The sequence below is a fragment of the Mirounga angustirostris genome, unplaced genomic scaffold (assembly GCF_029215605.1).
Source record: "Mirounga angustirostris isolate CCGP_5_RB_7025 unplaced genomic scaffold, mMirAng1.0.hap1 SCAF_17, whole genome shotgun sequence".
NCBI classification, from domain to species: Eukaryota; Metazoa; Chordata; class Mammalia; order Carnivora; family Phocidae; genus Mirounga; species Mirounga angustirostris.
In genome coordinates this window covers 27,713,677-27,726,493 of record NW_026991725.1, presented here as the reverse complement: position 1 = coordinate 27,726,493, position 12,817 = coordinate 27,713,677, and the positions used below count along the sequence as shown (strand labels likewise).

At 44.7% G+C, this 12,817-nt stretch overlaps 2 protein-coding genes across 22 annotated transcripts in view; one reads left to right on the top strand and one right to left on the bottom strand.

The window, feature by feature from the left end:
- The window catches only part of NBR1 (NBR1 autophagy cargo receptor), a 29,881-nt gene extending 26,989 nt beyond the window's left edge, over positions 1–2,892 (bottom strand). For 3 of the 6 annotated variants that reach the window (XM_064582516.1, XM_045888833.3, XM_064582518.1), the window contains exon 1: positions 2,398–2,555. The gene's annotated coding sequence lies outside the window, so the exon portion shown is untranslated. Of the gene's footprint in view, positions 1–2,397; positions 2,557–2,752 lie in introns of those variants that run through there. The other 3 variants (XM_064582517.1, XM_064582519.1, XM_064582520.1) reach the window with 2 other exon arrangements.
- A 67-nt stretch (positions 2,893–2,959) lies between these two features.
- Positions 2,960–12,817, top strand: part of BRCA1 (BRCA1 DNA repair associated) — a 64,652-nt gene continuing 54,794 nt past the window's right edge. For 14 of the 16 annotated variants that reach the window (XR_010408471.1, XM_064582509.1, XM_064582515.1 and 11 more), the window contains exons 1-2: positions 2,960–3,095; positions 4,547–4,632. Coding sequence is in view for 14 of the 16 variants with exons in the window: in XM_064582515.1 (XP_064438585.1) it covers positions 3,021–3,095; positions 4,547–4,632 (161 nt within the window). In the remaining 2 variants the exon portion in view is untranslated. Of the gene's footprint in view, positions 3,096–3,356; positions 3,643–4,546; positions 4,633–12,817 lie in introns of those variants that run through there. The other 2 variants (XM_064582507.1, XM_064582508.1) reach the window with 2 other exon arrangements.

Below are 12,817 nucleotides of genomic sequence, written 5' to 3'. Positions count from 1 at the left end.
CCCATCAGCTATCTTCCATAATTATCATCAACACAGGACTAATCTTATTATAGCAATACCTGTTCCCTATTGGATTATTCTGACAGACAGCCATTACTTCGTGCATAAAATTGAGCATGTAACTCTTAAAAAAAAAAAAAGGCTTTTTGAAAACCATAATACTATTATCATGTCTAAGAAGTTAACAATTCTGTAACTGAATGTCTTCTCTGGTCAGTTTTTGTTTGTTTTTTTTTTTCTTTAAAAATTCTATTTTTAAGTGGTCTCTACAGCCAACATGGGGCTTGAACCTAAAACCCCAAGACCAAGAGTTGCACATTCTACCAACTGAGCTGGCAAGGCACCCCTCTGGTCAGTTGTTTTTAATTAAGGATTTTATTTACCGATGAGTTGTTAGATTGGTTTGTTCTTAGGACTTTATGAAAAAAGTTTGTTAAAATCTAAACCTAAGTTATAATGAAAAAGGTCATCTTTTTTTTTTTTTTAAGATTTTATTTAGTTATTTATTTGACAGAGAGAGAGAGACAACGAGAGAGGGAACACAAGCAGGGGGAGTGGGAAAGGGAGAAGCAGGCTTCCTGCCAAGCAGGGAACCCCATGCAGGGCTCGATCCCAGGACCCCAGGATCATGACCTGAGCCGAAGGCAGACGCTTAACGACTGAGCCACCCAGGCGCCCCGAAAAAGGTCATCTTTTAAACATATTCATCAACAAATCTTTAAGAAATCTCTTCAAAGAACCAGATTCTGCCCTACGCACAGGAGGTAGGAGATGAAAAAGACTAAGTCTCAGGAGTTTGCAGCGTATCAGGGGAGGGAGCAAAAGGATTGAGGAGAGCTGGGCTCCAGACACAGCTCTGACACATTACTAGCCACGTAACGGTGAGCAAGTCATTTAACCCCTAAGCTTCAGCTCCTTAATTTGAAAATAGGTCAAATAAAAATGTGTGTGCAAGTTCTCTGAAAACGTTACTCAAATATAAAAATGATTACAACAAGTTAGTCTTTAGAAGCCAAAATGCACTGCCCTGTGAAACAATACAATTGAGGCTGTCATTAAAAAGGACCTTGAACTCTGAGGATCAGGGATTTTTTAATCCCAAAACAATTACCCTCCAATTTTTTCCATTCTTCGTCTTTACCTAGAGCCAAGTTCACTACCAAAAAAATACCAGTTTCTAGCACCAATCTGCCGACATCTAGTATTCATTTATATGGAATGCAATTCCTGGGGTCCTTAACATTTGGACAGAATTCCTGTCAACTCCCCAGATTCTTGGGCAAAAAATATCAGGGAAATGAAGTAACTGATTCAGTCAGCCAAAAAGTGGGTATTTTGAAACACATTCTCACTTTTCAATTTCCGAGAAACTGGGAACTTCCACACTTTTGAGACTCCAGAAGGAAACTAATCTAACTCCCCTTTTCTCAAATTACACAATTATAGTTACTTTGGAGCTTATCCAGCTGGTAGGCTGATGAGAGAAAACAGGAAGTGGGGGGATTCTAGCTAAGCTGGATCAAATCCAGGTCTTCATAAAGAATTGCCTATTTCTGTTTGGCTTTTATGTGAAAATTCTTTCAGCAAAAGCATTAATCTTGAACGTGTGGAAATACCAAAGCTATAGTTAGCACCAACTGTCCTTGTAGGTTTAAAGTCAGTAAAGTCAGATGGCTGGGGCCTAGGCCTTCAGCTTTCAAAACCGGCATTATTATAAGTTCACGCCACTGGCTCACCTCTGCTTGGCACAAATCAGTTTTTCCTCCACGTCAGTTTTTTCAGGAATACCAAAAATCCCATTAATGAAGCAGACCTGGAAACCTGAGCTTTGATTACTGTCTCCGACAAAGGCCTGACAAGCTATCCGGGGGTTAAAATGTGTGACCTATAGCTGGGTGTTTGACAAAAAGGAAACACGGTGTCTTTCCAATACCAGAGGTCGTTGACCAAGGAGACCTCTTATGAGGTTCTCAACAAGCGGAGAGGGATGGGGTTGGGAGGCTGTGTGGGCAGTGTCCTTTTTTTTCCCTTGCAGACTTTATCCTAGTCTTCCAGTTATCGTTTCCTAGCACTCCACGTCCCCAAGACAGTGTCACCACCCCTTGAGGATTCTCTCTCGTTTTCTCTGCCTAGGCCCCCTTTCTGCCAGGGAGTCTTGGCCTTCCATCAGCAGATGCCGACGTTCTAAGCCACGGACCCTCCATCTGTCTGGCAATATCCGCCCCCTCGGCCGCTCGACCCGAACGGCTCCCTCATACGGCCACTAACAAGACTGGCTGCCCCCCAAACACGAAAAAAGTAGCCCCTCTTTTTTGCAGGATCCCTTCCTTAAACTTCCCCTAGCCCTCTTAGTGGCGATGTGCTCCCACCCGTCCGTAACCGCAGCTGCTTCCTTACCAGCTCCCCGCCCCCGGGGGGCGCCTGTCGGAGGCCAGCGCAAGAAGCGTTCCCTGCCAGCTCCGCTGCTATCCCTGCAGGGTGAGTCTAACATGGCGGATAGAAATAGAGCCTAGTCCCCAGTTTCTGAGTTTCCGACAAGGTGATTGGCTCTTACCAGTTGTCCCTCAAAACCACCATCCCACTGATTGGTCAATCATGCGGGGCAGGGGCGGGGCAGGAGCTGCCAAAACACCACCACAATAACAAACACTGAGGCAGAGGGGCGGAACTACGAGTGCGCAGTCGTGGGCCAAAGTCCATTTCCCCTTCCCAGGTAAATTCGGCGCCCTCCGCGTTCTCTTAGGTCACTGACCTTAGTGGACTCCTTGCCCGAGACTCGCGGGGCTGGATGGGAATTGTAGTCTTCCTGGGACTTGTAAGTTCTTTAGCCTATTCGCCGCTCTCAAGATACGAAAACCTAACACTCCAATCCATATCTATCGACGTGCGTAGGCCCACCGAGCTCCTCAATCAACTGGCTTGCCGTGAGAACCGCGCCCGCTTCCGGTGTCGGAATCGCCTCCCCATAAGACTACAGTTTCCAAGGAGCACTGTGGCGAAGGCCTTTCGATCCGCAATGCATGCTGGAAATCGTAGTTTTTCCCACACAATCTTTTTATTTACCGAAACTGGAGACTTCCATTGAGGCGGAAATGGTGAGGGAACGGGGCCCCTTTTTGCGACTGCTTCAGGTACTATCTTGCGCTCATATTCGGGCCTCAGGTAGTGATTCCGGCCCTAGTCCAGCAAACTCTGTGACGTAATGAGCCGTAAGTGGGAGCGTAGAGGTGAGGGGGCAGGGACCTAATAGAAAACTCCGGGAGAATTCTTTCTCTTCCGTCTCTTTCTAATTACGTAAGGCGGGGAAAGAATGGATGGCCAATCGGGAGCCCGGAGAGACTCTCGGCTCTTTCTGCTCCGCTCTTCCGTAACGTGTTTCGATCTCGTATTCTGAGAGGTTCTCGCTCAGTGGCTGCGGCTGGTTTCCCTGGCAACAGGAAAGCGCGGGAATTACAGATAAATTGAAAGTGCGACTGCGCGACGTGAGCTCGCTAAGGCTTTCTGGATTGAGGGCATTCCGGGGAGTTTTTCAGGGAAGTGGGCCCCTGGACCCGGGAAGCCCGGACGCTTTGCTCTGGGTGAAGGTGAGAGAGCCCACGGGAAGGGAGAGGGTCCAAGCCGTGCTCCGAGGGACAGGAAAAGGTGTGGATTGTGGGAGAGCAAGATGGGTGTTATCTGGCAGGGACAGGCGGAGGGTGGAAACTGAAAAGACTAAGACGTTGAGTCTGGGGAAGTCGTGGGGACGGGGGCACTTTGTGCGTCTCGGGGCAGGGGAGACACTGAGGGAGGCAGGGCAGGGTATGTCCGAGGGGGAATCCTGATGGCAGGAACTGGAATGTGTCCTGAGGGGAGCATCATAGTATAAAAAGACCGGCTGGTATATGTGAGAAGGAGATCCTGAGGAGGGAAAGGGGCTAGGAATGTGTCTGAGAATAGGAGGATGCTGGATTTTGTTGGAGGGAGAGCCCTTAAAAAAGAACTGGCCTCATACGCGTTTCTGAGAAGGGACAAGAAGAAAGTAGAGGGGCGTCAGTAGTCACAGATGCTATTGTCATGGACGTGCCTAAAGAGGATCCTGAGATGAATGCAGACCAGTGGGAAACACTGGGGAAGAGCAGGGGTGGGGAGCATTGGTTTTGTTTTTGTTGAGGTTAGTTTTCAGCAAGAAAAAGAAAAGAGCCAGGATGATTGGAGAAATATGAGGCTACCATCACTCACCCAGTCACCCCACTGTGGCTTTCTTTTTCTTGGAGAGAGGAAAAGACCAAAAGTGGTTAGAGGCTTTATGTGAAAAAAAAATACGGAATTTAAATAGTCTTAATTACAAAAAAAAAACAGCTTTTCAAATTAAAAAAAATAAAGCTTTTGTCATTAATTCTATGATTGGTATAATTTTAGAGCACTCTAATCTTAAATTTCTTATTTAAAAATGACATTTAATGAAACTAGGCTGTTGTTCTTATAAACCTTTCAAAGTAACGTGTGTGTATGCATACAAATATACACATATATATTTAAGCTCATGTCTTAAAATTCATTGGAACAGGAAGAAATGGATTTACCTGCGGATCGTGTTGAAGAAGTACAAAATGTCCTTAATGCTATGCAGAAAATCTTAGAGTGTCCAATCTGGTAAGTTGACAGAAGAGTTTATTAATTTGAGATTCTTCTTTACTTGATTATATCCTATGCAAATAAGTAGAATTGACCTAGCATATATTAAGAAGAAAAAGTTATAATAACTATTAAGATTAGACTATTAAAGTTGCTGCTTGGGGTGCCTGGGTGGCTCAGTCGTTAAGCATTTGCCTTGGGCTCAGGTCATGATCCCAGGGTTCTGGGATCGAGCCCTGCATCGGCCTTCTTGCACCACGGGAAGCCTGCTTCTCCCTCTCCCACTCCCCCTGCTTGTGTTACCTCTCTTAATGTGTCTCTCTCTGTCAGATAAATAAATAAAATCTTTAAAAAAAAAAATTATAAAGTTGCTGCTTTTCTTAACTCAGGAGTTTTGGGAATATAGGAAATTAATCCTTTTTCTCCACTCTGCCTCTCCCCTTTCTTCTTTACTCCCTTAACATATTCAGCCCCCCTCTCTTTCCTAGCTCACAGACTGTCTTGATTGATTCTACTTTGCCGCAGAGATCTGGTTTGGAGTAATTGACCTTTTCATCCAAGCTCTAAAAACAGCTCAATCACTTGGAATGGGTAGAGTTAATAGTGGCAAAATAAAATCACAAATAATTTGTGCATGTGTGTGGTTAGGTCTTTGGTTGAACTAGCCCTGTATATTTAAATAAGAGTATTGGGGGGGGGCGGCGCGCGCCTGGGTGGCTCAGTTGGTTTAGCATCTGCCTCCCACTCAGATCATGATCCTGGGGTCCTGGGATCAAGCCCCAAGCTGGGCTTCCTGCTCACTGGGGAGTCTGCTTTTCCCTCTCCCTCTTCCCCTCCCTCAACTGGTGTTCTCTCTCTCTCTCTCTCAAATAAATAAAATCTTTAAAAAAATAAATAAGAATACTGGGGCACCTGGCTGGCTCAGTTGGCAGAGCATGTGACTCTTGATCTCAGGGTTGTGAGTTTGAGCTCCATATTGGGTGTAGAGATCACTTAAAAATAAAATCTTTTAAAAAAGGAATACTGCAAATCATCAAAACCTTTGGCAAGTCTCTGACTTTTTGAGTGAGCCTTTGTTTTTCTTCATCTATAAAGAGGGGGCTAGAATAGTCAAGCTTTTTGTTGTTGTTGTTTTTTAAGATTTTATTTATTTATTTGACAGAGAGAGAGAGTGAGAGCACAAGCCGGGAGACAGAGGGAGAGGGAGAAACAGGCTCTCCACTGAGCGGGGAGCCCGATGCGGGGCTTGATCCCAGGACCTTGGGATCATGACCTGAGCTGAAGGTAGCCACTAAACTGACTAAGCCACTCAGGGGCCCCTCAAGGATTTTTTTTTTTTTTTTTAAATCCTTGAGGCATAATTTACGTACAGTGAAATGCATAGATCTTAAGTGTGCAAGTCAATGAGCTTTGACAAGTATATATATATATATGTATCTGTGTAAACCAGTCAAGATGTATAACAGCTTTATCACCCCAGGAAGTTCTCATTCAGGAGCTCTTAATTTGCTGACCCTCCTTGACCCTTGGAGGCCTATGGCTAGAACTTTATTTCAATATAATTAGTTTCTTTTTTTTTTTTTTAAGATTTTATTTATTTATTTGAGAGAGAGAGAATGAGAGACAGAGAGCATGAGAGGTAGGAGGGTCAGAGGGAGAAGCAGACTCCCTGCCGAGCAGGGAGCCCGATGCAGGACTCGATCCTGGGACTCCAGGATCATGACCTGAGCCGAAGGCAGTCACTTAACCAACTGAGCCACCCAGGCGCCCTCTTTTTTTTTTTTTTTAAAGATTTTATTCATTTATTTGACAGAAAGAGACACAGCGAGAGAGGGAACACAAATGGAGGAGAGGGAGAAGCAGGCTTCCCACTGAGCAGGGAGCCCTATGTGGGGCTCGATCCCAGGACCCTGGGATCATGACCTGAGCCGAAGGCAGACGCTTAACGACTGAGCCACCCAGGTGCCCCTTTATAGTTAGTTTCTTGTATAATTTTATATTTTTTATTTTATGCACTTCAAAGCATTACTCTGAGAAGGGTGTTTATGGGCTTCACCAGCTGCCAAAGGGAGTCTATGGCACAACAAAGGTTATGAACCTCAAGCAGTCACTAGGTGATATCTATGGCATTTGCTAAATCTACAAAATAATTAAAAACTATACCTCAGAATGTCTTGGTGAAAAGCCAGAAAGGAACCTTAGAAGAATTGTTGCCTATCCTCTTCCATCTTATTCCTTTTACTCGGGTCAATCTGGCCTCTTGGGTTTTTTTGTTTTTTGATTGTTTTTAAGTAGGCTCCACACCCAGCATGGAGCCCAGTACCGGGCTTTAACTCACAACCCTGAGATCAAGACCTGAGCTGAGGGGTGCCTGGGTGGCTCAGTCGTTAAGCATCTGCCTTTGCCTCAGGTCATGGTCCCAGGGTCCTGGGATCGAGCCCCGCATCGGGCTCCCTGCTCCGCGGGAAGCCTGCTTCTCCCACTCCCCCTGCTTGTGTTCCCTCTCTTGCTGTGTCTCTCTCTGTCAAATAAATAAAATCTTTAAAAAAGAAAAAAAAAGCTGAGATCAAGGGTTGCGATGCTGGGCACCTGGGTGGCTCAGTTGGTTAAGTGGCTGCCTTCAGCTCAGGTCATGATGCCAGGGTCCTGGGATCAAGTCCCACATCGGGTTTCTTGCTCAGTGGGGAATCTGCTTCTCTCTCTCCCTCTGCTTCTCCCCCCACCCCCCTTCTCATGCTCTCTCTCTCTCAAACAAATAAATAAAATCTTAAAAAAAAAAAGGAGTTGGATGCTTACCTGACTGAGCCACCCAGGCACCCTTGGTCATTCTGGCCTCTTAATTCTTCTTCAGACATACAACATATTCTCCTGCCTCTGAGCTTTTATGCTTGTTGTTCCCTCTGCTTGGAATGCTCTACCCCTGATAATTGCATGGCTTACAGATCTTGATTAAAATACCGTCTTTTCAAAGAGGCATTTCCAGACAACCCTATTTAAAATGATAACACCATTACCCCTAACACACTCTTTATTTCCCTTTCCTGTTTTTTTTCCCTCATAGGTCTTATTATTATCTAACATTCTGTATAATTTGTTTATTCTTTTTCTTTACCCTTACAGGATTTAAACTCCATGAAGGCAGGGGTTTTTATTTGTTTTGTTTACTTCCGTATCCTTAGTAATTAGAGCAGTGCACCTGGGACATAGTAGCTACTCACTAAACATTTGTTGAAGGTATTAAATAATAAGCTAATTTGGTTCTTCGGTAGTTTAATGGTTTTTAATATGGTGATGGTCAGTGGTGGGTAATATTCAAGAAGTAAATTAGAAAGCTGCACCTATTGCCCCTTACCTTCACTAAAGGAGAGTAAATTCAAGTAAATTTCTCTTTGTGCTTCAAAGTTGTTTTTCATATTTGGAGTCAAGTAAGTAAGATTAAAGAAAATGCAAGTTGTGTTTCCAGAGAGATACAAGATTTATAAGTAGCCTTCCTTTCCCTTGCCCCTCAACATTTCAGCTAAATAAAAACAAGAGCTAAATGAGATTTATAGCCTACTTTATGAATCATCAGAGCCAAAGAAGCAGGAAATGACAACTGGAAAAAAAAATTGCTTTTGAAACAGCATAAAACTTATTCGTGATAATTACAAAGAGTGATCAGAAAGTCCTCAATAGTGGGGCGCCTGGGTGGCTCAGTCGTTGAGTGTCTGCCTTCAGCTCAGGTCATGGTCCCAGGGTCCTGGGATCGAACCCCACGTCCGGCTCCCTGCTCCACGGGGACCCTGCTTCTCCCTCTCCCACTCCCCCTGCTTGCATTTCCTCGCTCGCTGTGTCTCTGTCAAATAAATAAAATCTTAAAAAAAAAAAAAAGTCCTCAATAGTGTGGCATCGGGGTCCATTTATTTTACATTTCCACAAGACTCAGTCATAAAAATGTAATGTTCTTTCTCATTCTGGCAAATTAAGCCATCAATTAAAAAACACAGATACGTAAAAAGTGCAGATGCAAGAATAAAAGTTAATGCTAAATTTTCATTTTCAGTTAGCTATTGTATGTTTTCCAGCTCCCTAATTTTTTTTAATCTATTTTCTATTAGCAATAGACTTAGGTTTTTATTTATTTTTTTTAAAAGAAAGTCTTTTTTTTTTTTTTTAAGATTTTATTTATTTATTTGACAGAGAGAGCAAGAGAGCACAAGCTGGGGGAAGAGTAGGAGGGTGAGGGAGAAGCAGGCTCCCTGCCAAGCAGGGAGCCTGATGCGGGGCTCGATCCCAGGACCCTGGGATCATGACCTGAGCCGAAGGCAGACGCTTAACCATCTGAGCCACCCAGGCGCCCCTAGACTTAAGTTTTTAAACTACAACTTTTCATTCTCTTTGTTATTAAACCTTAAACTCATTCAAATGGAAAGTTCTAGGGTGGGATCATACCTACTCTACTTTTTGTTTATTTAACAGTCCCCTTGGGTCGCCTGGGTGGCTCAGTCAGTTGAGCATCTGACATCTGCTCTGGTCATGATCCCAGGGTCATGGGAATGACCTTGTCCCTGCTCAGCGGGGAGTCTATTTCTCCCTCTGCCCCCCCCCACTCGTGCTCCCGAACTCTCTCTCTCTCTCTCTCTCTCAAATAAATAAATAAATAATTTAAACAAAAAAACAGTGCCCAGATAATTTGCAATCGTGTCTTAATAAATGATTCCTGATTATGACTGGAAACAGTGTTACGGTAGCTAGAGGGTAGGCTTCCAGCTTCTTTGAGGTCTCTTGAGCTAAAATACCTTCTGTTGCCTCTATTTAAATTACCATTGGTGTTTATTTCTGATAATCGGTAGTTCTTTCTTTTTGCACATGACTCTATACAATTTTTGACTTTCAGAAGAGTTTGCTAAAATGTATATCCTGGTAGGTGGTGGTGGTTTTTCAAACCTAACCCAGCTTCTCTTTCCAATCACTTATACCCATGTTGGAAGCCCAAAATGCAAATACACAGTAAGTCTAAAATATTGCCTGACCCAAAAAGTATTTAAAATATTTGAATCACTTTCACAGCGAACATTTACTTTCATCAGGACCTAGAAGAGGACTGTCTAACTTTTTTCATTCCCATTCCCTCTTTTTTTTTTTTTAAGATTTTATTTATTTATTTGAGTGAGAGAACAGGGGTAGGGTGGGGTGGGGAGCAGCAGGCAGAGGGAGAAGCAGGCTTCCCGATGAGCTGGGAGCCCAATGCGATGCTGGACTTAATCCCACTTAACCCCAGGACCCTGGGATCATGACCTGAGCTGAAGGCAGATGCTTAAGCAACTGAGCCACCCAGACGCCCCTTTTCCCATTCCCTCTTCAAGCTTTTTTTCAACAGTCCTTACCTTTTTACATATTGAAGTTTTCATCCGTTTAAAGTTTGTGTTTACATATGTTTGTATAGCTCGGCTTATAATTACCATACTGAAACATAATTATTTCAGAGTTGAGTCAGTGGTGAGAATGAAAGCCATCTGGTATCATAGCTAAATCCAATTTTGCCTTTACTGAGATTTCTTTGATATGTAGCTTATCTGAGGAATTGTGATTTAGTAGCAAATCAGAGTTCTCTTTTTTGGTGATTTTTCTTCTTAAAATCACATTAGGTCTAGCCGGGTAATAATTCTCTCATTTGTACAAGTCATCTCAGGTTGTGAACATTTTCTTAAGTAACATTTCATTTTATTCTGACAATAACCTGAAGGGAGTGGTAGAGTGGGTGACAGAGAAGGAACCCGGGGTTCAGGTTGAGGGCTTGGCCTGAGGTCACTCTGCTAATAAAAAAGAACTGGTAGTAGAAACCTGGCCTTCTGACTTCCTGTGGTATTTTCCTCTCTGTTACCTGTGCTGCGTCAGAAGCCCTGTGATCATAAGAGTTGTGTTACCAAACCTTTCACAACGAGGCTATTGTCCCCCAGGTTTTCTTGGGATCCTTTTTTTTTTTTTTTTTAAGATTATATTTATTTATTTATTTATTTATTTATTTATTTATTTGACAGAGAGAGACCTAGTGAGAGAGGGAACACAAGCAGGGGGAGCGGGAGAGGGAGAAGCAGGCTTCCCGCAGAGCAGGGAGCCCGATGCGGGGCTCGATCCCAGGACCCTGGGACCATGACCCGAGCCCAAGACAGACGCTTAATGACTGAGCCACCCAGGCTCCCCTCTTGGGATCCTTTTTAAAAAGTGAAACACGAGCCAATGGGGCGAAGCTACCATCTGTGGGATTATGACTGAACGCCTCTAAGTCAGAATCCCGCCCAGGCGGAACGATACGGCAGCGCCGCGGAGCCTCGGTTGGCCTCGGATAGCCGGTCCCCCGCCGTCCCCGCCGGCGGGCCGCCGCGCGCGCCCCGCGTGGCGTGGCGTGTCCCGCCGCGCGTCGGGACCGGGGTCCGGTGCGGAGAGCCCCTCGTCCCGGGAAACGGGGCGCGGCCGGAAAGGGGGCCGCCCCCTCGCCCGTCACGCAACGCACGTTCGTGGGGAACCTGGTGCTAAACCATTCGTAGACGACCTGCTTCTGGGTCGGGGTTTCGTACGTAGCAGAGCAGCTCCCTCGCTGCGATCTATTGAAAGTCAGCCCTCGACACAAGGGTTTGTCAAAAAAAAAAATAAATAAAAAAATAAAAAGTGAAACACGTAAAGAAAAGACCCACATTCCTGCCATGCACAGGTGGCCTGTTTGATGTCCTGGCTGAACTGTACCAAAAATCCGTTGCTGAAGCTCTCTTTCAGAATAAAAGATAAAGACTTAAAATCGCCTATAGGTTCCTACCTGCTCAAGCTCCCAGCTGCCTGTCTGACCTCTTCTACTAGTGCTTCCCCCATGGTCTGCTCGCTAACCCTCAGAAACACCAGCAGGGGCTTGCTCAGTCTGCCTTCTCTGCTCCCTCTGCTGGGATTGTTGCACAGCTTATTTCCTCACATTATGCAACTGTTTGCCAATGTCCCCTCAGTGAGGCCTTTCCGTATATACCCCCCCCCCCCCCACACACAGAGCACTCTCCATCCCTGTTACTGGGCTTTATTTTTATTTTTAGCCCTTATTCCCATATGTTCTTGTTTAATTCTCAGTTAACTATTTTACTGCAACTAGAATGAAAGTTCTGTGAGGACAGGCTTTGTTTTGTCTACTGCTGTACCTCCATCTCCAGGAGCAGTACTTGTGTATAGGAGCTGCCCAATAACTCCTTGTTCTATTAGTAAATGAAATAATCTCAGGAAGATACTAAGATTTTGTGAATGGACCGGTAGGGATGGGAATTTGGGTGACGAATTTTCTTTTCTCAAAATTTTAATAGTTTTCTATTTTATTTTTTTATTTTCTAAATTTTCTTTGGTATTTATTACGTTGTTTTTTACAAAGTAATCACAAGCCAAGCATCATGTACCTCCTGAAGTGCCGTAATAAAAGTCCTAGCACACAGTACCACTAGTAAAGTGTTCTTACCAAAAAATTGAATCTGAATTTGATCGAGCCTGTAGGTCTAGTTTATAGGAACTAGAGGCTAGAGGAACATGTTAAACCACATTATAGGGTTAGTCAGTAAAATCCAGAATGTGGGAAATGGTACAGATTGGGGGCACCTGGGTGGCTCAGTCGGTTAAGCATCTGCCTTCAGCTCAGGTCATGATCTTGGGGTCTTGGGATCGAACCCTGCATCGGGGTCCCTGCTCAGTGGGGAGTCTGCTTCTCCCTTTCCCTCTGCCCCTCCCCCTGCTTGTGCTCTCTCTCTCTCTCAAATAAATAAATAAAATCTTTTTAAAAAAATGGTACGGATCAAATGACCTACTTTTTTTTTTTTTTAAAAGATTTTATTTATTTATTTGAGAGAGAGAGAATGAGAGACAGAGAGCATGAGAAGGAGGAAGGTCAGAGGGAGAAGCAGACTCCCCGCTGAGCAGGGAGCCCGATGCGGGACTCGATCCCGGGACTCCAGGATCATGACCTGAGCCGAAGGCAGTCGCTTTAACCAACTGAGCCACCCAGGTGCCCCTCAAATGACCTACTTTTTAAAATAAATGACAGGGGTGCCTGGGTGGCTCAGTTGTTAAGCGTCTGCCTTCGGCTCAGGTCATGATCCCAGGGTCCTGGGATCGAGCCCCGCATCGGGCTCCCTGCTCAGCAGAAGCCTGCTTCTCCCTCTCCCACTCCCCCTGCTTGTGTTCCCTCTCTCGCTATCTC